We start from the raw sequence: 24024 nt of genomic DNA, 5'->3' as shown, positions 1-24024 counted from the left end.
GTTTTTATTTTCCTCAATTAAGTTGGAAAAATAGGATGATCGAGCAGCAGTGTGGGCTCTTCGATACTGCACGATACTGTCTTTCCAAGCTAGTCGGAAGACTTCCAGTTTGGTGTGGCGCCATTTCCGTTCCAATTTTCTGGAAGCTAGCTTAAACACTAGTAGAAAGCACAGGGGAAAAAATGGCAGCTGTACTGAACTCATCCAGAGCGCTTTGACTTCTCAAACACTGCAGAAATACATTATAAGATATCTGATGGCACACATTTAGTAGTGAACTACATACAAGGGTTGGGTGATATGGCCAAAATATTATATCACAGTAATAAAAAAAAGTTATACATTTGCTTTATGAGTAGTGAGTGATCCTAGGGTGGCAACACATACATTCTTAATGATTTCAATGAGTCTTTCTCCGTTCTGATTGTTTTATACTATTCAATTCAACTTCAACCAAAACAAATTTTAGCACTTTTTTCATTTCTGCATTTCCTGCACTCAGTTGCAGTGGTTGAAATAGTACACAATTGTCATACTTGAGTAGAAGTAAAGATACGTTAACAGAAAATGACTCAAGTAAAAGTGAAAGTCACCTTGTAAAAGTCTCAAAGTATTTCGTTTTAAATATACTTAAGAATCAAATGTAATTGATAAAATGTACTTAACCTGTTGAGGACAGACGTTCCGCTAGCGGAACCCCGTTCCGCCTGCGGAACCCCTAGCCAACAGCCAATGGCATCGCACGGCGCGAAATACAAAACCAACTAAATTACCACAATTCAATTTTCTCAAACAATCAACTATTTTACACCATTTTAAAGATAAGACTCTCGTTAATCTAACCACATTGTCCGATTTCAAAAAGGCTTTACAGCGAAAGCAAAACATTAGATTATGTTAGGAGAGTACATAGACACAAATAATCACACAGCCATTTTCCAAGCAAGCATATATGTCACATAAACCCAAACCACAGCTAAATGCAGCACTAGCCTTTGATCTTCATCAGATGACACTCCAAGGACATTATGTTATACAATACATGCATGTTTTGTTCAATCAAGTTCATATTTATATCAAAAACCAGCTTTTTACATTAGCATGTGATGTTCAGAACTAGCATACCCACCGAAAACTTCCGGTGAATTTACTAAATTACTCATGATAAACGTTCACAAAATACACAACAATTATTTTAAGAATTATAGAAACAGAACTCCTTTATGCAATCACGGTGTCAGATTTTAAAATAGCTTTTCGGTGAAAGCACATTTTGCAATATTCTGAGTAGATAGCTCGGCCATCACGGCAAGCTATTTTGACACCCACCAAGTTTGGGGCTCACTAAACTCAGAATTACTATTAGAAAAATTGGATTACCTTTGCTGTTCTTCGTCAGAATGCACTCCCAGGACTTCTACTTCAACAACAAATGTTGTTTTGGTTCCAAATAATCCATAGTTATATTCAAATAGCTCCGTTTTGTTCGTGCGTTCAGGTCACTACCGAAGGGTGACGCGCGAGCGCATTTCGTGACAAAAGAATTCAAAATATTCCATTACCGTACTTAGAAGCATGTCAAATGCTGTTTAAAATCTATTTTTATGCAATTTTTCTCGTAAAATAGCGATAATATTCCAACCGGGCATTGTTGTATTCATTCAAAGGCTGAAAGAAAAAAATGGAGTAGTCTCGTGACCGCGCATCTCCAGTCTCACTGTCCCCAGGCTGAGCACTTACAAATTCTGCTGCTGTTCTTTGCCCAGAGACAGTAGACACCCCATTCCACTTTCTGGCGGCTTTAGAGAGCCAATGGAAGCCTTAGAAAATGTCACGTTACAGCACAGATGCTGTATTTTCGATAGAGATGCAACAGAAGGACTAATTATATGCATATTCTAGTTTCTGGGCAGGAGTAGTAACCAGATTAAATCGGGTACGGTTTTTATCCGGACGTGAAAACTCTGCCACCAATCCCAAAGAAGTTAAGTATCAAAAGTAAAAGTGTAAATAATTTCAAATTCCTTATATTAAGTAAACCAGATGGCACCATTTTCTTGTTTGAAAAAAAAAAGTTATCAAAAATAGTAAAGTACAGATACCAAAAAAAATGACTTAAGTAGTACTTGAAAGTATTTTTACTTTAGTACTTTACACCACTGCTCAATTGAGATCATTTCCACACTGCCATGTAGGGCTGCACAATATGGGCAAATAATCTAGGACTTAATTTTAACCAAATGTTGCAATTGCGATTTGACTTGCAAATTAGTGCAGAACTGTTGGAATCATGGAAATAGAATGACTATTCTAATTTTATAGTTAGAATATAATAGTGGGCACTTTTAATACAGTGTTTGAGATGACAACGAATTAAAATGCCAGTGAGGAGTTATTGTGACAGAGTAGGAATTAAAGTGTTGATAAGTGTTTCCTAGGTGACCCTATAAACTTTGGCTACATTGCATGTTTTCTCTTAGCTACTTTAATTAGAAAACATATTATTGCTTTGCATATTCCTCTTTGATTTAGAAGATACTGTTGCACAAACAACATACTGATTTAGGTCTATGCCATCACTGGTATTATCAGGCTGTATTAGCTAGCTACGTTTGCTCTTACTCAGTACATTTATTAGCTAGCTATTAGCATTAGCGGCTAACAATTAGCGTCTCACAAGATTTAGGGCAACTTGCTAAGAAAATACAAACTAGCTGTTTTGCTGACGTAAGAAACACAAACTAATAGTGTCATTATAGAACCCTAGTGGACTTATATTAACAGCATTGTTGTCATCAACATTGTTGCATGTGCTGCTTTGACCATGAAAACTCGTGGTTGAGGAACATCAAATGCGCTCCTTGAGTGACAGGGGGCGTGGCTAGGTCTGTGTGGAAAGTGGCACAGAGAGAAAGAGCGGAGAAAAGAGATGACTCAAGTAGTGAAGTAAACTATATAAAAATGTACATTACACATTGCGTATCACATTTAACAAACCAAACATTCAAATACCGGCATAGAAAGTAAAGGAAAAACCGGTCCCTGCATCAATACCGGTATATCATAAAATACGGTATACCGCCCAGCCCTAATACAAGTGTAACTTCATCACCTCATGTGCGCCGGACAACAGCCACTCACCGCACAACAGAGGCCTGCCAGTAGATATAGAATGCCATGGACTCACCAGCTCTCGCTTTCTCCCATTGTGTTTTTTACAAACAAACATGTGACTGGCTCAACTGTTCTGGGGAACTACAGTAAACTTCAGAATGTGACAGGTGAAATTAAAGCAGATTGTGTCATCTCCTAACATATTGTACAAGTTGACTGAAGGTATTAACTTCTCTAGGGCCAGTGGGACGATTTCGTCCCACCTACGTAACAGCCAGTGGAATCCCGTGGCGCGTTATTCAAATACCTTAGAAATGCTATTACTTCAATTTCTCAAACATATGACTATTTTACACCATTTAAAGACAAGACTCTCGTTAATCTAACCACACTGTCCGATTTCAAAAAGGCTTTACAACGAAAACAAAACATTAGATTATGTCAGCAGAGTACCCAGCCAGAAATAATCAGACACCCATTTTTCAAGCTAGCATATAATGTCACATAAACCCAAACCACAGCTAAATGCAGCACTAACCTTTGATGAGCTTCATCAGATGACAATCTTAGGACATTATGTTATACAATACATGCATGTTTTGTTCAATCAAGTTCATATTTATATCAAAAAACAGCTTTTTACATTAGCATGTGACGTTCAGAACTAGCATACCCCCCGCAAACTTCCGGTGAATTTACTAAATTACTCACGATAAACGTTCACAAAAAACATAACAATTATTTAAAGAATTATAGATACAGAACTCCTCTATGCACTCGCTATGTCCGATTTTAAAATAGCTTTTCGGTGAAAGCACATTTTGCAATATTCTAAGTAGATAGCCCGGCATCACAGGGCTAGCTATTTAGACACCCAGCAAGTTTAGCCCTCACCAAAGTCAGATTTACCATAAGAAAAATGTTATTACCTTTGCTGTTCTTCGTCAGAATGCACTCTCAGGACTTCTACTTCAATAACAAATGTTGGTTTGGTTCAAAATAATCCATAGTTATATCCAAATAGCGGCGTTTTGTTCGTGCGTTCAAGACACTATCCCAAAGGGTAAAGAAGGGTGACGCGCCCGACACGTTTCATGACAAAAAAATTCTAAATATTCCATTACCGTACTTCGAAGCATGTCAACCGCTGTTTAAAATCAATTTTTATGCCATTTTTCTCGTAAAAAAGCGATAATATTCCGACCGGGAAATCGTGTTTTAGTACAACGAGAGAGAACATAAAAACATGGTGTCGCCCCGTTCACGCGCCTCAGTCTGATGGTCCTCTGATAGACCACTTACCAAAGGCGCTAATGTTTTTCAGCCAGGGGCTGGAATTACATCATTCAGCTTTTTCCCGGGTTCTGAGAGCCTATGGGAGCCGTAGGAAGTGTCACGTTACAGCAAAGATCCTAAGTTTTCAATAAATAGAGCCAAGAAGCCCAAGGAATGGTCAGAGAGGGCACTTCCTGTACAGAATCTTCTCAGGTTTTTGCCTGCCATATGAGTTCTGTTATACTCACAGACACCATTCAAACAGTTTTAGAAACTTTAGGGTGTTTTCTATCCAAAGCCAATAATTATATGCATATTCTAGTTTCTGGGCAGTAGTAATAACCAGATTAAATCGGGTACGTTTTTTTATCCGGCCGTGTAAATACTGCCCCCTAGCCCTAACAGGTTAACTTAAAAAGTAGCTACAAATATTCACATTTATTGAACAAATTCAAAGAAATAGTATTGACGGTATTGAAAAACCATCCTCTGGCTTTTTCCAAATACCCTGGTATACGTTATACCACCCAAGCCTATAGTTCACCCTAGAAATGAAACGTGACATGCTACGTCATGATAAGGTTCTCGTCATTGGAGATGGGGGATAACAAATGCACATTTCATAACGCTTTTAAAGTTGTTCAGTGCAGTTTTTCGTTGAAGTGTCATCACACAACACGATTTTCTCTTCTCGGTTCGTCCTCCTGTGTATTGCTGTGGGAATAGGTCGTTTCCATAGCAACGCCCACTCACAAGGGACATACGAGACTACCACGTTGAACATGGTGAAATTGTACACCTAGAGCTAACTAGCTACTTCACGCTGATATTGACTTCGGTATTGTGTGTAGCTCAGTTTGCTTGCTTTCTTGACCAGGGAGAGATTACATTTTATTTGTCACTTGCTTCTTAGACAACGGGTATAGACTAACAGTGAAATGCATACTTACAGGTCCATTTCTAACAATGCTGAGTTAAAGATACGATACATTTTTTTAAAATTAAAAATATAAATAGTGATGAGGAAATCATACACAGTAAATAAGAAATTCAAATAATGAGTAAAAATAACATGACTATATACAGGGACTACCAGTACCGACTCTATGTGCAAGATACGAGGTAATTGAACTAACTATATGTTGTCGACTTAGCGGCAACAGATTTTCACGTTGCTCCCTATCTTAATATAACGACATAATTAAACATTTGTTCACAACAGTTTTCTCACATATTCGAGGTATTGAACACTGTACATAATAGGAATTTGTGGTGTTGGGTGGATTATTCCTATTTTTTTTAAACGTTTTTTGTTATACTTTTTACCCCTTTTTTCTCCCCAATTTCATGATATCCAATTGGTAGTTACAGTGTTGTCCCATCACTGCTATTCCCGTACGGACTCGGGAGAGGCGAAGGTCGAGAGCCAAGGACATCCCGGCTGGCCAAACCCTCCCCAAACCCGGACTACGCTGGGCCAATTCTGCGCCGCTTCATGGGTCTCCCGGTCGCGGCCGGCCGTGACACAGCCCGGGATCAAACCCTGGTCTGTAGTGACGCCTCTAGCACTGCGATGCAGTGCCTTTAATCCCTTGTAAATTATGGGGAGTGGAAAGTGCCAAAATTGAAGTGCATCTTGAAGGTTTGTAAATATCCCACTTAGCTAAAGCCTGGGCATTAGCCCAGGGAGCTAACACCATTCTTCAGGTCTAAACGCAAGCTTAGCCCTACTCATTACACTAGTGTCAACAAATGACATTGAAAACTGTTGTTGGTGTTTCCTTATTTACAACTCTACAACTCAGCCTAAAGTTTCCCCACTTGCACTGAAACATATCCAGCTTTTCGGTGGTGCGACTGCGTTAGACGCTTCAAGAGGGCAGTCGCGTGTGTTTTCGAGGCAAAGGTCCTGGGTTTGAGCCTCTGTATGAGCCGAATCGAGCGGAAGCGGTATTCTAAGCAAGCAGTGTGACATTCTTTACATAATGTCACACACACATACATATGTACCAGCTCTTTACACTAGCTTGACTGTGTCTGGCTGGCCACATGCCAACTGTTTCACTATTATTGTTGCCCTTCTATAGGGAGCAGAAGTGGACAGCCCACCTTGGTTGTCATCTTAAGGTCTTTGCAGACTGAACGTAGGATTCAGTCTTTTACAATTATCACGTCACATGGTGCGATGTTACCAAGTATGCATCTTTAGAAATAGTTTTTACAACTCCAAATCAAATATGCTTCCCCAAAAAAACACGATAGAAAGTTTTTGTTTAGGGTAATAAAAATCACATCAGGCAGCCAAATTTCAGATGTGTCATGTAAACAAGATTTATTCGGGAAATCGTTCTTGCACAGCATGTAGGCTAAGCATTTAAACCAAACTATTATATTAATCTGACTTTTCACAATAATTGTATTATTGTGTGCACACTCTGTGCCGGCCATTTTCCTATTTGTCATTCACCAGGATCGGCTTAACACAATAAAGGCAAAACAAATCTGACACTGGTAGAACTTTGTCATAGCCTACGACCGTACGTAGCGGTACTTAATCGGCAGACCTAGACCCGGTCACACTGAACAAGCCAAGACATCCGACAATCGTTTACGTCCTAAGAATTTGCCTACTATGTGGAAATTGTCTAGGACAGCAAAATCGTGGCATTAGATGGCTAAAATCGTACAGTCTGCAAAGGCCTTTAGCCAGCTCTCTACTCTAAAGCCCATAGACGTTTTGTCTGTTTATATAAGGATCTGTTGAAAGGTGTCTTGATTTTGCCATTTTGTCAGTGCATTGACAATTAGCCTATCTGGCCTAGATGAGTCATCCAATCAAGCACAGCATTATTTTCTGCTTCCTATGCTTTGACCTTGAAGTGATAGAGACCTAAGGCCAGATCTTGTGGAACACACACACACAGTTACACACACTAGGCTATTATGCTGACTTGCATATCTCAACCCTATCAGTCTGGCTTTATGATGTTTGAATAGATATAAGCGTAAAATTAGTTCTCTGGACCCTTGCAAGCTTTTGGATGTGTCCTGAATAGACTGAGAGGCAGAGGCGAAGGGGGGTGGAGTGGGTCCTTCAATCTGAGCAGAGTTCAGCTCAATCATGACATGAAATGGAAATGTGCTTCCTATGGCAACTGAAGGTCAAATGAAATGGCAGATGTTTTTAATTCGTTAACAAATTTGCCTACATGACATCGCTCCTCTAAGTAGTGTTCATTAGGGCGCGTAATGGAAAATGTTTTAAACTATTTGCACCAAAACACATGTATCAATTATTGGCTTTTTAGGTAGGACCCTCCCTGTTTGTCTGCTTTCTTCATTTTGGGACCTAATGAAGACCACCCTGATTCCCCTCCTTGTTTTCTGTGTGTTAACTATAGTCATATATTTCCAGGAGCAGTAATCTGGTATAGGCCTATTTTATTGGTCTTCCTGAGCGGGAAGGAAGAGGATTAGTTTATCGAGGGCTTTTCCTGTTGTGTATCATGCACTTTCTTAAACTATTCCGCCTTTCCTGCCTAGTAGAATCTAGATGAATATAGTAGCTCTCTGTGCCTCTTTAGGCAGATATGTGATTTATTTCTGAATTCCTCCTGACCCAAGAAAATGTTTCTTAAAGAAGCCCTTTTCCCCCTCTGATTTTTATATTGTTGTGCTGACTGCTGATCACTTCCCTTCTCTCTCTCTCTCTCTCTCTCTCTCTCTCTCTCTCTCTCTCTCTTTTCTTCCCCCCCATGCAGTCATCCTCATGGCCTGTTATGACTGAGAGGCTGCCATCATGATTGGAGGATTGTTCATCTACAACCACAAGGGGGAGGTGCTGATCTCCCGCGTCTACCGCGATGACATAGGGTAAGTCCACAGAGTAGTGGAGCACGGTATACTGAAACTTCAGTACTTTTTCGAAAATAAAAAAATGGTTCGGTACTAGCATTTTTGTTACGTTCGGTACGTCTGTCAAGTGTGTCTCACATGATTGAGAGAATCAAGTCTATTTAAAAAACAATTAACACATATTTTACCATGCAAGTTGACTGAGTACACAGTCTCATATACAGCAACAACCTGGGGAGAGGAGGGTGGATGAATGGGCCAATTGTAAACTGGGGATGATTAAGTGGCCAACCCTGGTGTCCTGGCTAACACCCCTACTCTTACGATAAGTGCCATGGGATCTTTAGTGACCACAGAGAGTCAGAACACCCGTTTAACGTCCCATCCGAAAAGACGGCACCCTATACAGGGAAATGTCCCCAATCACTGCCCTGGGGTGTTGGGATATTTTTTTAGACCACAGGAAAGGGTGCCTCCTACTGGCCCTCCAACACCACTTCCAGCAGCATCTGGTGTCCCATCCCATTTATAGCGTGAGGGCAAAGTGCCTGCTCCTCTTAATCATTCATTGCTAGGCTGTGTGGGCTGCATTGTTAGTTCCCCACTCATGCTGCACAAACACTTGAATAATGGAAGATGTAGAAAAGTTAAAACTGTTAATTACTGGGGGGGGGGGCAACCCAGACAGGAAGACCACGTCAATGACTCAACCCACTCAAGTGACGCACCCCTACTAGGGACGGCATGGAAGAACAACAATAAGCCAGTGACTCAGCCCCTGTCATAGGGTTAGAGGCAGAGAATCCCAGTGGAGAGAGGGGAACCGGCCAGGCAGAGACAGCAAGGGCGGTTCGTTGCTCCAGAGCCTTTCCGTTCACCTTCACACTCCTGGGCCAGACTACACTCAATCATAGGACCCACTGAAGAGATGAGTCTACAGTAAAGACTTAAAGGTTGAGACCGAGTCTGCATCTCTCACATGGGTAGGCAGACCATTCCATAAAAATGGAGCTCTATAGGAGAAAGCCCTGCCTCCAGCTGTTTGCTTAGAAATTCTAGGGACAATTAGGAGGCCTGCGTCTTGTGACCGTAGCGTACGTGTAGGTATGTAGGGCAGGACCAAATCGGAAAGATAGGTAGGAGCAAGCCCATGTAATGCTTTGTAGGATAGCAGTAAAACCTTGAAATCAGCCCTTGCCTTAACAGGAAACCAGTGTAGGGAGGCTAGCACTGGAGTAATATGATCACATTTTTTGGTTCTTGTCAGGATTCTAGCAGCCGTATTTAGCACTAACTGAAGTTTGTTTAGTGCTTTATCCGGGTAGCCGGAAAGTAGAGCATTGCAGTAGTCCAACCTAGAAGTAACAAAAACATGGATTAATTTTTCTGCGTAGATGGAAAAAAGCTGCCCTTGAAACAGTCTTGACGAGAGATCAGAGTCCAGAGTAACGCCGAGGTCCTTCAGTTTTATTTGAGACGACTGTACAACCATCAAGATTAATTTCCAGATTTAACAGAAGATCTCTTTGTTTCTTGGGACCTAGAACAAGCATCTCTGTTTTGTCCGAGTTTAAAAGTAGAAAGTTTGCAGCCATCCACTTCCTTTTATCTGAAACACAGGCTTCTAGCCAGGGCAATTTTGGGGCTTCACCATGTTTCATTGAAATGTACAGCTGTGTGTCATCCACATAGCAGTGAAATTTAACATTATGTTTTCGAATGACATCCCCAAGAGGTAAAATATATAGTGAAAACAATAGTGGTCCTAAAACGGAACCTTGAGGAACACCGAAATTTACAGTTGATTTGTCGGAGGACAAAACATTCACAGAGACAAACTGATATCTTTCCGACAGATAAGATCTAAACCAGGCCAGAACTTGTCCGTGTAGACCAATTTGGGTTTCCAATCTCTCCAAAAGAATGTGGTGATCGATGGTATCAGAAGCAGCACTAAGATCTAGGAGCACGAGGACAGATGCAGAGCCTCGGTCTGACATCATTAAAAGGTAATTTACCACCTTCACAAGTGCAGTCTCAGTGCTATGATGGGGTCTAAAACCAGACTGAAGCGTTTCGTATACATTGTTTGTCTTCAGGAAGGCAGTGAGTTGCTGCGCAACAGCTTTTTCTAAAATGTTTTGTGAGGAATGGAAGATTCGATATAGGCCGATAGTTTTTTATATTTTCTGGGTCAAGGTTTGGCTTTTTCAAGAGAGGCTTTATTACTGGATAGAGAGCCGTTTATTATGTTCAACATAGGAGGGCCAAGCACAGAAAGCAGCTCTTTCAGTAGTTTAGTTGGAATAGGGTCCAGTATGCAGCTTGAGGGTTTAGAGGCCATGATTATTTTCATCATTGTGTCAAGAGATATAGTACTAAAACACTTTAGTATCTCCCTTGATCCTAGGTCCTGGCAGAGTTGTGCAGACTCAGGACAACGGAGCTTTGGAGGAATACGCAGATTTAAAGAGGAGTCCGTAATTTGCTTTCTAATGATCATGATCTTTTCCTCAAAGAAGTTCATGAATTTATTACTGCTGAAGTGAAAGCCATCCTCTCTTGGGGAATGCTGCTTTTTAGTTAGCTTTGCGACAGTATCAAAAATAAATTTAGGATTGTTCTTATTTTCCTCAATTAAGTTGGAAAAATAGGATGATCGAGCAGCAGTGAGGGCTCTTCGATACTGCATGGTACTGTCTTTCCAAGCTAGTCGGAAGACTTCCAGTTTAGTGTGGCGCCATTTCCGTTCCAATTTTCTGGACGCTTGCTTCAGAGCTCGTGTATTTTCTGTATACCATGGAGCTAGTTTCTTATGACAAATGTTTTTAGTTTTTAGGGGTGCAACTGCATCTAGGGTATTGTGCAAAGTTAAATTGCGTTCCTCAGTTAGGTGGTTAACTGATTTTTGTCCTCTGATGTCCTTGGGTAGGCAGAGGGAGTCTGGAAGGGCATCAAGGAGTCTTTGGGTTGTCTGAGAATTTATAGCACGACTTTTGATGCTCCTTGGTTGGGGTCTGAGCAGATTATTTGTTGCGATTGCAAACATAATAAAATGGTGGTCCAATAGTCCAGGATTATGAGGAAAAACATTAAGATCCACAACATTTATTCCATGGGACAAAACTAGGTCCAGAGTATAACTGTGGCAGTGAGTAGGTCTAGAGACATGTTGGACAAAAGTCGATGATGGCTCCGAAAGCCTTTTGGAGTGGGTCTGTGGACTTTTCCATGTGAATATTAAAGTTACCAAAAATGTGAATATTATCTGCTGTGACTACAATGTTCGATAGGAATTCAGGGAACTCAGTGAGGAACGCTGTATATGGCCCAGGAGGCCTGTAAACAGTAGCTATAAAAAGTGATTGAGTAGGCTGCATAGATTTCATGACTAGAAGCTCAAAAGACGAAAACGTTTTTTTTTTTTGTAAATTGAAATTTTCTATCGTAAATGTTAGCAACACCTCCGCCTTTGCGGGATACACGGGGGATATGGTCACTAGTGTAACCAGGAGGTGAGGCCTCATTTAACACAGTAAATTCATCAGGCTTAAGCCATGTTTCAGTCAGGCCAATCACATCAAGATTATGATCAGTGATTAGTTCATTGACTATAACTGCCTTTGAAGTGAGGGATCGAACATTAACCTGTTGGGGATAGGGGGCAGTATTTGCACGGCTGGATAAAAAACTTACCCGATTTAATCTGGTTACTACTCCTGCCCAGTAACTAGAATATGCATATAATTATTGGCTTTGGATAGAAAACACCCTTGAATGGTGTCTGTGAGTATAACAGAACTCATATGGCAGGCAAAAACCTGAGAAGATTCCTTACAGGAAGTGGCCTGTCTGACCATTCCTTGAGCTTCTTGACTCTGTTTATTGAAGACTGAGGATCTTTGCTGTAACGTGACACTTCCTACGGCTCCCATAGGCTCTCAGAAGGCGGGAAAAAGCTGAATGATGTAATTCCAGCCCCAGGCTGAAACACATTAGCGCTTTTGGCAAGTGCTCTATCAGAGGACAATGGGCTGAGGCGTGTGCACGAGTCGACTCCATGTTTTTATTTTCTATCGTCTTTGAACCTAAACACAGATTCCCGGTCGGAATATTATCGCTTTTTTACGAGAAAAATTGCATAAAAATTGATTTTAAACAATCGAAGTACGGTAATGGAATATTTAGAATTTTTTTGTCACGAAATGCGTCGTGCGCGTCACCCTTCTTTACCATTCGGATAGTGTCTTGAACGCACGAACAAAACAGAGGATATTTTAACATAACTATGGATTATTTTGAACCAAACCAACATTTGTTATTGAAGTAGAAGTCCTGGGAGTGCATTCTGACGACGACAGCAAAGGTAATAACATTTTTCTTATAGTAAATCTGATTTTGGTGAGTGCTAAACTTGGTGGGTGTCTAAATAGCTAGCCTGTGATGCCGGGCTATCTACTGAGAATATTGCAAAATGTGCTTTCACCGAAAAGCTATTTTAAAATCGGACATAGCGAGTGCATAGAGGAGTTCTGTATCTATAATTCTTAAAATAATTGTTATGTTTTTTGTGAACGTTTATCGTGAGTAATTTAGTAAATTCACCGGAAGTTTGCGGGGGGTATGCTAGTTCTGAACGTCATATGCTAATGTAAAAAGCTGGTTTTTGATATAAATATGAACTTGATTGAACAAAACATGCATGTATTGTATAACATAATGTCCTAGGGTTGTCATCTGATGAAGATCATCAAAGGTTAGTGCTGCATTTAGCTGTGGTTTGGGTTTATGTGACATTATATGCTAGCTTGAAAAATGGGTGTCTGATTATTTCTGGTTGGGTACTCTGCTGACATAATCTAATGTTTTGCTTTCGTTGTAAAGCCTTTTTGAAATCGGACAGTGTGGTATGATTAACGTGAGTCTTGTCTTTAAAATGGTGTAAAATAGTCATATGTTTGAGAAATTGAAGTAATTGCATTTCTAAGGTATTTGAATAACGCGCCACGGGATTCAACTGGCTGTTGAGTAGGTGGGACGATTTCGTCCCGCCGACCTTAGAGAGGTTAAGTAGCCCTATTTGAGATGTGAGGTATCACGATCTCTTTCAATAATGGCAGGAATGGAGGAGGTCTTTATTCTAGTGAGATTGCTAAGGCGAACACCGCCTTGTTTAGTTTTGCACAACCTAGGTCGAGGCACAGACACGGTCTCAATGGGGATTGCTGAGCTCACTACACTGACTGTGCTAGTGGCCGACTCCACTAAGCTGGCAGGCTGGCTAACAGCCTGCTGCCTGGCCTGCACCCTATTTCATTGTGGAGCTAGGGAAGTTAGAGCCCTGTCTATGTTTGTAGATAAGATGAGAGCACCCCTCCAGCTAGGATGGAGTCCGTCACTTCTCAACAGGCCAGGCTTGGTCCTGTTTGTGGGTGAGTCCCAGAAAGAGGGCCAATTATCTATAAATTCTATTTACATTTACATTTAAGTCATTTAGCAGACGCTCTTATCCAGAGCGACTTACAAATTGGTGCATTCACCTTATGATATCCAGTGGAACAACCACTTTACAATAGTGCATCTAAATCTTTTAAGGGGGGGGGTTAGAAGGATCTTTAAAAAAAAGATTCTATCTTTTGGGAGGGGCAGAAAACAGTTTTCAACCAGCGATTGAGTTGTGAGACTGCTGTAGAACTCATCACTCCCCCTAACTGGGAGGGGGCCAGAGACAATTACTCGATGATGACACATCTTTCTAGCTGATTTACACGCTGAAGCTATGTTGCGCTTGGTGACCTCTGACTGTTTCATCCTAACATCGTTTGTGCCGACGTGGATAACTATCTCTATACTCTCTACACTCGCCAGTTTTAGAACTTCAAGTCTGAATGTTATTAATGAAGCCTATGGATAGAGTAGAATAGGATAATTTTATTGTGCCAAGGATGCAAGTCCTATATACATGTACTGTAGTTATTACCGCGCATGAGATCCCCACATTGTAGCCTGTACATTGAATATATTCACTGATCATGTATTCTTCTTTGGCAAATAAAGGTGCGGTTTAGGTATGAATCTCTGTGAGACATTCTTTTTCAGTCGTATCCAATACCAGGTGTATCAAACTCCATTCTTTGAATGATGCTGTGTCAGCATGTATGTATTACAATTAAACACTTCAACAGTGTTTACCACTCCTGCTCCTGGGACATCAATGATTACACATTGTAACTATGCAATAGACTAGAAACATGATTTAAGTAAAGGCTGATTTGTAATTCATATGTTCAGAAAAACAGTACACTACACTTCCTATGCATATCTAACTCCCTTCATCTGCATTAATCTGAGGACACAGGATAGGTGTAGTATTTCAATGAGATACTTAATTTCAACCAGTGGAGAATGTGAAAGCTTTGAAAGTTCATTATCCAGGTCTTATAAATACATAAAACATGCATTATAAATATTATAATTGTAATATTATATTATAAATACAAGTTCAGTCTGTACTTCAATGCACATATGGTGTGCATTATAAAAAAAAAAGAAAGAGGAGGTGGTGAGAGGTGTAGAAGATAGAAAAGGAAAGCGGTAAAACAGTGGTGCAGGGAAGACAGCATATGATTAATGATTTACAGTGCTACCCTAATATTCAGTTCATCACAATTACATTGTGTCTCTAGCGGTGTCTCCTAACCAGCCTTGGGCTCCCAGACGGCCCGAAGGTCATCTTAACCTCCCTGGGCACGGTGGGACGCTTGCGTCCCACCTAGTCAACAGCCAGTGGAATCGCGTGGCGCGAAATACAAATACCTCATAAATGCTATAACTTCAATTTCTCAAACATATGACTATTTTACACCATTTTAAAGACAAGACTCGTTAATCTAACCACACAGCCATTTTCAAAGCAAGCATATATGTCACAAAAACCAAAACCACCGCTAAATGCAGCACTAACCTTTGATGATCTTCATCAGATGACACTCCTAGGACATTATGTTATACAATACATGCATGATTTGTTCAATCAAGTTCATATTTATATCAAAAAACAGCTTTTTACATTAGCATGTGATGTTCAGAACTAGCATACCCACCGCAAACCTCCGGTGAATTTACTTAATTACTCACGATTAACGTTCACAAAATACATTCATTATTTTAAGAATTATAGATACAGAACTCCTTTATGCAATCGCGGTGTCAGATTTTAAAATAGCTTTTCGGCGAAAGCACATTTTGAAATATACTGAGTAGACAGCCCGGCCATCACGGCTAGCTAATTTGACACCCACCAAGTTTGGCCCTCACCAAACTCAGATTTACTATAAGAAAAATTGGATTACCTTTGCTGTTCTTCGTCAGAATGCACTCCCAGGACTTCTACTTCAACAACAAATGTTGTTTTGGTTCGAAATAATCCATAGTTATATCCAAATACCTCCGTTTTGTTCGTGCGTTCAGGTCACAATCCGAAGGGTGACGCGCGAGCGCATTTCGTGACAAAAAATGTCAAAATATTCCATTACTGTACTTAGAAGCATGTCAAACGCTGTTTAAAATCAATTTTTATGCGATTTTTCTCGTAATAATATTCCAACCGGGCGACGTTGATAATATTCCAAGCGATCGACGTTGTATTCATTCAAAGAGAGAAAGAAAAACATGGAGAATTCACATGAACGTGCATCTCCAGTGTCACTGTTCTCAGCCTGACCACTCACAAACAGAGCTCCTGTACTTAGCCCACAGACTGCAGACACCCCATTACACTTTCTGGTGCCTTCTGAGAGCCAATGGAAGCCTTAGAAAATGTCACGTTACAGCAGAGATGCTGTTTATTCGATAGAGATGCCGCAGAAGGAGAACAAATTGTCAGACAGGGCACTTCCTGTATGGAATCTTCTCAGGTTTTGGCCTGCCATGTGAGTTCTGTTATACTCACAGACACCATTCAAACAGTTTTAGAAACGTCTGAGTGTTTTCTATCCAAATCTACTAATTATATGCATATTCTCATTTCTGGGCAAGAGTAGTAACCAGTTTAAATCGGGTACGTTTTTTATCCGGCCGTGCAAATACTGCCCCCTATCCCCAACAGGTTAACCAAGTTTATTCATCCCAAAGGATCGAACAGCTGAACAGACAAAGACATTTACACAAGCACTGATATTTAACCCTTTCTCCTATGCAGTCTCCTCCTACACATCTGAACAGCCAATGCATCTATGTTGCTAGACAGAACCTTAGTGATATCTTTTCTTCCTCACCTCATCTGACCTCTGCCCCAAACGGCTCACTCCTCCCCAACTCACGGCTGTCATGGTGACTGGTACCAGACTTTCTCTTCTCCCAGAGGTTCCCTCCCATATGATCCCTGATGGCTAGCAATAACATATCCTGACATCATGTAAACGTTATACATTACCCTCTCTCCCTCAGTGACATGAATAAGTATATTTCATATTCTCAGAACCCAACACCGGCTAATGGAAACACTGGTGTGCTTGCACCTGCCCTTCGTGTATCTCTCCTTAACCCTCTGCCGATTCCCATTTTCTAACGACCCCCTCCTTTTCTTTTCTGTATTTGTGTATCCAGGCGCAATGCGGTGGATGCGTTCCGCGTGAACGTGATCCATGCACGGCAGCAGGTGCGCTCACCGGTCACCAACATCGCTCGCACCAGCTTCTTCCACGTCAAGCGCTCCAACATCTGGCTGGCGGCGGTCACCAAGCAGAATGTTAACGCCGCCATGGTGTTCGAGTTCCTCTACAAGGTATATTTATTGGTGTTGTATGTATTGGCTGGCGCAATAGAATGTTCTTCCTTGGGGATCAATAAAGAACTATCTTATTTTATCTCATCTTAAGATGTGCGATGTCATGACAGCCTACTTCGGCAAGATCAGCGAGGAGAACATCAAGAACAACTTTGTGTTAATCTACGAGCTGCTGGACGGTAAAGGAAGCCTTTTCTTTTCTTTTTCTTTTGCCACTCTTTTAGGATATCGTCTGGAAAGAGTCCTCTTGAAAGAGCAGAGCTGATGTGTCAATCATATAATGTTGCTGCTGTGTGTGTGTGTGTGTGTGTGTGTGTGTGTGTGTGTGTGTGTGTGTGTGTGTGTGTTAGGGATGGGCATTTGAATTGATTGCAGTATTCAAATAATATTTAAAAAAATGTGGATATCCTGATAATTGAAATGCATGTTTTAAATATGATATATATATTTTCTTACTTCAATGGGGGCGCTACTCAGGAAAGAGCCGGTGCACTCTGCTTGTTGTTTTTAGCAGAAGGGTGGAAGAGGACCAGGGGCGGGAGAGGACCAGGGGCCAGTGTGTGAGATGGAGGAAGTGAGAGAAAGTAGCGAAACCAGCTTGCGCAAGTTAGACACGTATTGCAGCTATAGGTTATCTATCATCTCATCTGGTAGTGTCTTGTCTTGACAGCATCAAATCCATTGCATTGGCTACACTAGCCAGCTAGCTAGGCTAATTGAGGCTATTTTACTGCGCTCCTCGTCCTTGTCTACAACAACAGCCTTACCTGTTGGTTGATCATTGTAGCCTGCTCCTTATCATTTAGCCAACTTAATTCCGTAATTGTAATTTCATTTTGAATTGATTTAGAAATCTACCACTTTACTTGCAACACATGGAGCCTCTGAATGTAGTGCTGCTTTGATTGCCCGACAATAACAAGTTACAAAGTGTGTAGGCTAACGGTATGTCTTTTTTATAGGGTGCACTCATAAAAAGTGTAATAGAAATAATTTTGACAAATATTTCGATTGTCATGGTCTGTCCTTATATGTAGCAATTAGGGCTGCCCCTGACATAAAAAAGTTATGTTCTTTCGATCAATCAATTTATCGACATTTTTAATTGTGGATTTTTCCATATTGATACATCCTATGCGTTTTAATCAAATCGACTATATTCACTGAGCTTGTCTTGTGCTTTAAGCACACAGTTTGATTAAATAATTAAGACACACAAATGACTAGAGGGAGTCCGACCAGCAATTGATTTGATTGAGCTGGGCCAGGCTCAGACTTTATGATGTAAAAAAAAAAAAATAGTAACTCTCGAGCATCCGTTGTCAATTTATCGAATCAGTTATTGTTTTCTTGCGCAAACCGTGAGCAACACCTGTCAAACACAGACATTTATCTCAAAACACAGGAATGTCGAATCGCATGAGACTAGTATTATCAGAGGACATTGGCGTTCATCAACAAACAGTAGGTTATTCTGGCTGGAATTGTTACTCTCCTGACATGTAAAAATGACTGACATGGCAGATTCGGATGGAACAAAAATTACAGATGAGGTGTTTTGTGCTTGTGCAAATAACTACATTACCCGACCTCCCCCAGTTAAAAATAATCCTGTCCAAGTAGGGCATAATTGAGCCTGACCTATAGCCAGGCCCGGTCTTTGCCGTTATGCCACCATAGGCAAGACCAAAAAATGCCGCCTCCCGCAAAACAAAAATAGTCCCAGTAAGCAAAATGACATTGAAAAGACATCTTAATCCAGACGGGGAAGTTAGATTTTTTTCCTGAAAGAAAGATAAAACTGTGTTTTCTGTATGTTTAAAATATATATTTTACAGGACGCTGAAAAACATGTTTTTTCCGCACGTTGATATCAGGTTCATTTTCGGTACTGAATGAAAGTTGAAAATAAGTATTTTATAGGCGTCTATTATGTTTTGATCAAATCAAGGCAGGTCTGGACCAAAAATCTATGTCTATGTACGTTGAAATCAAGGCCGGTCTGGACCGCACCAAATCTGAACCAAACATAGACGTTTATGATTGGTTCAGATTTGGTCCTTACCAGACCAAAAACCAATGTCAGTGGATGTGGAAATTGAGGCCAGTCCAGAACTGCACCAAAAAAAGGGCGTCGGTCCGTGCTTACTGAGATGTAGTCTACAGTGTTGCCTGAAATTTATTTTTGTGAATGCCCATTTCTGTGGTAAACCAACCATTTGTAAAACACCAAAAAACAACGTCCAAACAGGACCAAAAAAGAAGTCTGTTCCTGCTTACTAGGTACTAGGTACTAGGTCTTACCATGTCGGCCCACTATGGAATTGTATGAATGCCCATCCATGTGGTAGGCCCACCATTTGTAAAACAGGCCATTGTGTTTGCTTTATTTGTCCTGATTCCTGTGACTAATCAATTTGGCTATTTATCTCTGAATATCAGCTACCCAACTTTATCAGGAGTTATTGTGAGCCTATTTGCAATGTGTTTACACAGCGGGAAATGCAGAAGTATTTTCCTTTTCGCTATGATCAGTTTGTTTAAAAAAAATCCTGATTGATACCACTGATCATGACAATGGGGTGAAACTCCTGGACAACAGTTGTGATTGTCCATTCCATATTGTCTATTTTACTCTGACCTGTCTTGTCTTTAGGATATGTTGCTTTGTTAACAGCAATTTGTTTTATTTGATTATGCACCATTTAGGTTGCGCTATTCGATCTGAGAAACCTGTATGATGCAAAGTGTCCATCTCATTACATTGTCATACATTTTATCTCCAGCCTGTAGGCTTCAGAAAAGGCCACATACTCTTTCTACCATATCCTATATCTGCTAAATGATTTATGTTAGAATGTTTTGGGACTGAACGTTGGTGGAGCGCTGCGGAGATGCATCTCTCCAACAGAACCCTGGAGAGGTGTGCTGGGAATAGACAAGCAAAATTATTTTGCGCCCCTGACTTTAACAAAGTGGGTTACTGCTTATGAAATGCCGGCATCAGCGCTCACCTAAAAAACTCATATTCCACTGGTTGAGAGAAATTGTCATTGTTTTTGGCCAGAATTATGTGAGGTTTTATGTGTTGGAGGTGCGTCTTGGCCAGTTCAGCTTAGAAAATGCTGCCCTCGTCAATCTGCCTAATGAGCGGGCAGGCGGTAACTATAGCGTAACATAATCACATCAATAAATTGGTTATAACAAACTCTGAACGACATTCAATTAAGTATAAGTGTACCAGAGAGTCTTTAGTAATGTTTTTTTGTTAAGCATTTATTACAGCAGACTAAAAATAGTTGCATTCATTAATGAATACAATTTCCGAAATGGAACGTTTTTTTTATTGTTTACCGTAATTTCCGGACTATAAGCCGCAATTCTTTTTAAACATTTGTACATTTTCCCACGCTTTGAACCTCGCGGCTTAAACAATGACGCGGCTATTATATGGATTTTTCCCGCTTTCAAATTAAAAAAAAAAAAAACATTCTGTGACGTGCTCAGTTTTTTGGCGGCATGAGGCTTTCATTAGACCAATGAAATTGCCGAACGGGTTAAGGTCAAATTTTTTTTGTTTACTGTTTAGATTAAATCGAGCGCTCTCAAACTTCCCATCATTCTGATTACGGTAGTCATTTTGTCACCCTCATCATGGCAAAGACACAGAGAAATGCATATGATGCAGCTTTCAAGTTGAAGGCGATTGATCTGGCTGTTGGAAAAGGAAATGGAGCTGCTGCACGGGAGCTTGGTCTTAATGAGTCGATGATAAGACGTTGGAAACAGCAGCGTGAGGAATTGACTCAGTGCAAAAAGACAACTAAAGCTTTCAGAGGGAAGAAAAGCAGATGGCCCAAACTACAAAATGAGCTCGAAGACTGGGTCAACACACAGAGGGCAGACGGCCGAGGTGTTGCGGCTTATAGACATGTGCGGCTTATTTATGTTCAAAATATATATATTTTTTTTAATTCACTGGGTGCGGCTTATATTCAGGTGCGCTCAATAGTCCGGAAATTACGGTAAGCTAATTATTCAAGGCTCGCATTATTTTATTTAAAAACTAAAATGCTTGATTGCATTTCAAATCATGAATGACTCGTATGCTGTGTGATGACATTAACAAATACATGATTGATGGATTCAGTATTGAAATGTCTAAGTAAGTTATGGTATTAACACTTAACAGGATGTGTTAGAATTACAGCTCCATGGTGGTTATACAAGGCTGCTATACTAAGGTCTTCTATTGAAATGACATTACCTACAGCTCCATGGTGGTTATACAAGGCTGCTATACTAGGTCTACTAATGATAGTTACATTACCTACAGCTCCATGGTGGTTATATAAGGCTGCTATACTAGGTCTACTAATGATAGTGACATTACCTACAGCTCCATGGTGGTTATATAAGGCTGCTATACTAGGTCTACTAATGATAGTGACATTACCTACAGCTCCATGGTGGTTATATAAGGCTGCTATACTAGGCCTGCTAATGATAGTTACATTACCTACAGCTCCATGGTGGTTATACAAGGCTGCTATACTAGGTCTACTAATGATAGTTACATTACCTACAGCTCCATGGTGGTTATACAAGGCTGCTATACTAAGGTCTTCTATTGAAATGACATTACCTACAGCTCCATGGTGATTATACAAGGCTGCTATACTAGGTCTACTAATGATAGTGACATTACCTACAGCTCCATGTTGGTTATACAAGGCTGCTATACTAAGGTCTACTAAATATTAGTACATTACCTATAGCTCTGTGGTGGTTATACAAGGCTGCTATATTAAGCCAACTAATGATAATGGCATTACCTACAGCTCCATGGTGGTTATACAAGGCTGCTATACTAAGCCTATGAATGATAATGACATTACCTACAGCTCCATGGTGTTTATACAAGGCTGCTATACTAGGCCTACTAATGATAGTTACATTACCTACAGCTCCATGGTGGTTATACAAGGCTGCTATACTAAGGTCTACTAATGATAATGATAAGATTATTACCTATAATAGTATTAATATGGGAGTCAAGAGAAAGGAATTCATCCCACCTACGTAACAGCCACCTGAATTCAGTGGCGCGATTTTTGAATCGTTTGAAATACTATTACTTCAATTTCTCAAACATATGCCTACTTTACAGCTATTTAAAGACAAGACTCTCCTTAATCTAACCACACTGTCCGATTTCAAAAAGGCTTTACAACGAAAGCAAAACATTAGATTATGTCAGGAGAGTGCCCAGCCAGAAATAATCAGACACCCATTTTTCAAGCTAGCATATAATGTCACAAAAACCCAAACCACAGCTAAATGCAGCACTAACCTTTTATGATCTTCATCAGATGACACACCTAGGACATTATGTTATACAATACATGCATGTCTGTTCAATCAAGTTCATATTTATATCAAAAAACAGCTTTTTACATTAGCATGTGACGTTCAGAAAAAGCATACCCCCCGCAAACTTCCGGGGAATTTACTAACAGTTTGCTAAATTACTCACAATAAACGTTCACAAAAAGCATAACAATTATTTTAAGAATTATAGATACATTACTCCTCTATGCACTCGATATGTCCGATTTTAAAATAGCTTTTCGGATGAAGCACATTTTGCAATATTCTAAGTACATAGCCCAGCCATCACGGCTAGCTATTTAGACACCCGGCAAGATTAGCCTTCACCAAAATCCTATTTCCTATAAGAAAAATGTTCTTACCTTTCCTGTGCTTCGTCAGAATGCACTCCCAGGACTTCTACTTCAATAACAAATGTAGGTTTGGTCCCAAATAATCCATCGTTATATCCAAATATCCTCTGTTTTGTTCGTGCGTTCTAGACACTATACGAATGGTAAATAACGGTCGTGCGCATGGCGTGACAAAAAATGTCTAAATATTCCATTACCGTACTTCAAAGCATGTCAACCGCTGTTTAAAACCAATTTTTATGCCATTTATCTCGTAGAAAAGCGATAATATTCCGACCTGGAATCTGCAATAAGCTAAACAGCCGAATGAAATTTCTCCACGGGGGCGAATCGTGCACGCGCCTCATTCAATGGTCCTCTGATCGGCCACTTGGATAAGGCGATAATCTGTTTCAGCCAGAGGCTGCCTCGTCATCGTTCAGGTTTTTCCCGGGTTCTGAGAGCCTATTGGAGCCCTGGGAATTGTCACGTTACAGCTAAGATCCTTACTCTTCAATAAACAGATGCAAGACGCACGACTCCTTGTCAGACAGGCCACTTCCTGCATGAAACCTTGTCAGGTTTTTGCCTGCCATAGGAGTTCTGTTATACTCACAGACACCATTCAAACAGTTTTAGAAACTTTAGGGTGTTTTCTATCCAAACCTGAACAATAATATGCATATTCTAGCTTCTGAGTTGGTGTAGGAGGCAGTTAAAAATGGGCACATATTTTTTCCAAAATTCTCAATACTGCCCCCTAGCCCAAACAGGTTATACAAGGCTGCTATACTAGGTCTACTAATGATAGTTACATTACCTACAGCTCCGTGGTGGTTATACAAGGCTGCTGTACTAAGGTCTACTAATGATAATGACATTACCTATAGCTCCATGGTGTTTATACAAGGCTGCTATACTAGGCCTACTAATGATAGTTACATTACCTACAGCTCCATGGTGGTTATACAAGCCTGCTATACTAAGGTCTACTAATGATAATGATAAGATTATTACCTATAATAGTATTAATATGGGAGTCAAGAGAAAGGAATGTTATGGTTATTATTATGAATATTATTTCCCTGACAATTTGGAGCAATGTAAGCAACACTTAGAACATCCGCTCTGGTATTATTTTTTATCGAAAAATAGTGTCAAGCCTTTATTTTAGCATAACAAAGATTAAAAACAGCTGAATTTGTGCAATTGTGTACTTGACTTCGTTGCGTTAGGCTTCGTGCTCTCGGAATCAGTAGGCTATTAAAC

General features: G+C 40.3%; 1 protein-coding gene across 5 annotated transcripts in view; it reads left to right on the top strand.

Annotated features, from left to right (window-relative positions):
- The window catches only part of LOC106612407 (AP-2 complex subunit mu), a 57251-nt gene that overhangs the window by 17654 nt on the left and 15573 nt on the right, over nucleotides 1–24024 (top strand). For all 5 annotated transcript variants that reach the window (XM_014213511.2, XM_014213509.2, XM_014213510.2 and 2 more), the window contains exons 2-4: nucleotides 8151–8262; nucleotides 16852–17029; nucleotides 17124–17211. In XM_014213511.2, the coding sequence (XP_014068986.1) occupies nucleotides 8189–8262; nucleotides 16852–17029; nucleotides 17124–17211 (340 nt within the window). In that variant the 5' untranslated portion in view covers nucleotides 8151–8188. The remainder of the gene's footprint in view (nucleotides 1–8150; nucleotides 8263–16851; nucleotides 17030–17123; nucleotides 17212–24024) is intronic.

This window comes from Salmo salar, chromosome ssa09 (genome assembly GCF_905237065.1).
Source record: "Salmo salar chromosome ssa09, Ssal_v3.1, whole genome shotgun sequence".
Classification (NCBI taxonomy): Eukaryota; Metazoa; Chordata; class Actinopteri; order Salmoniformes; family Salmonidae; genus Salmo; species Salmo salar.
Note: the sequence above shows the minus strand (reverse complement) of the source record. Positions and strands in the feature narration are given on the sequence as shown.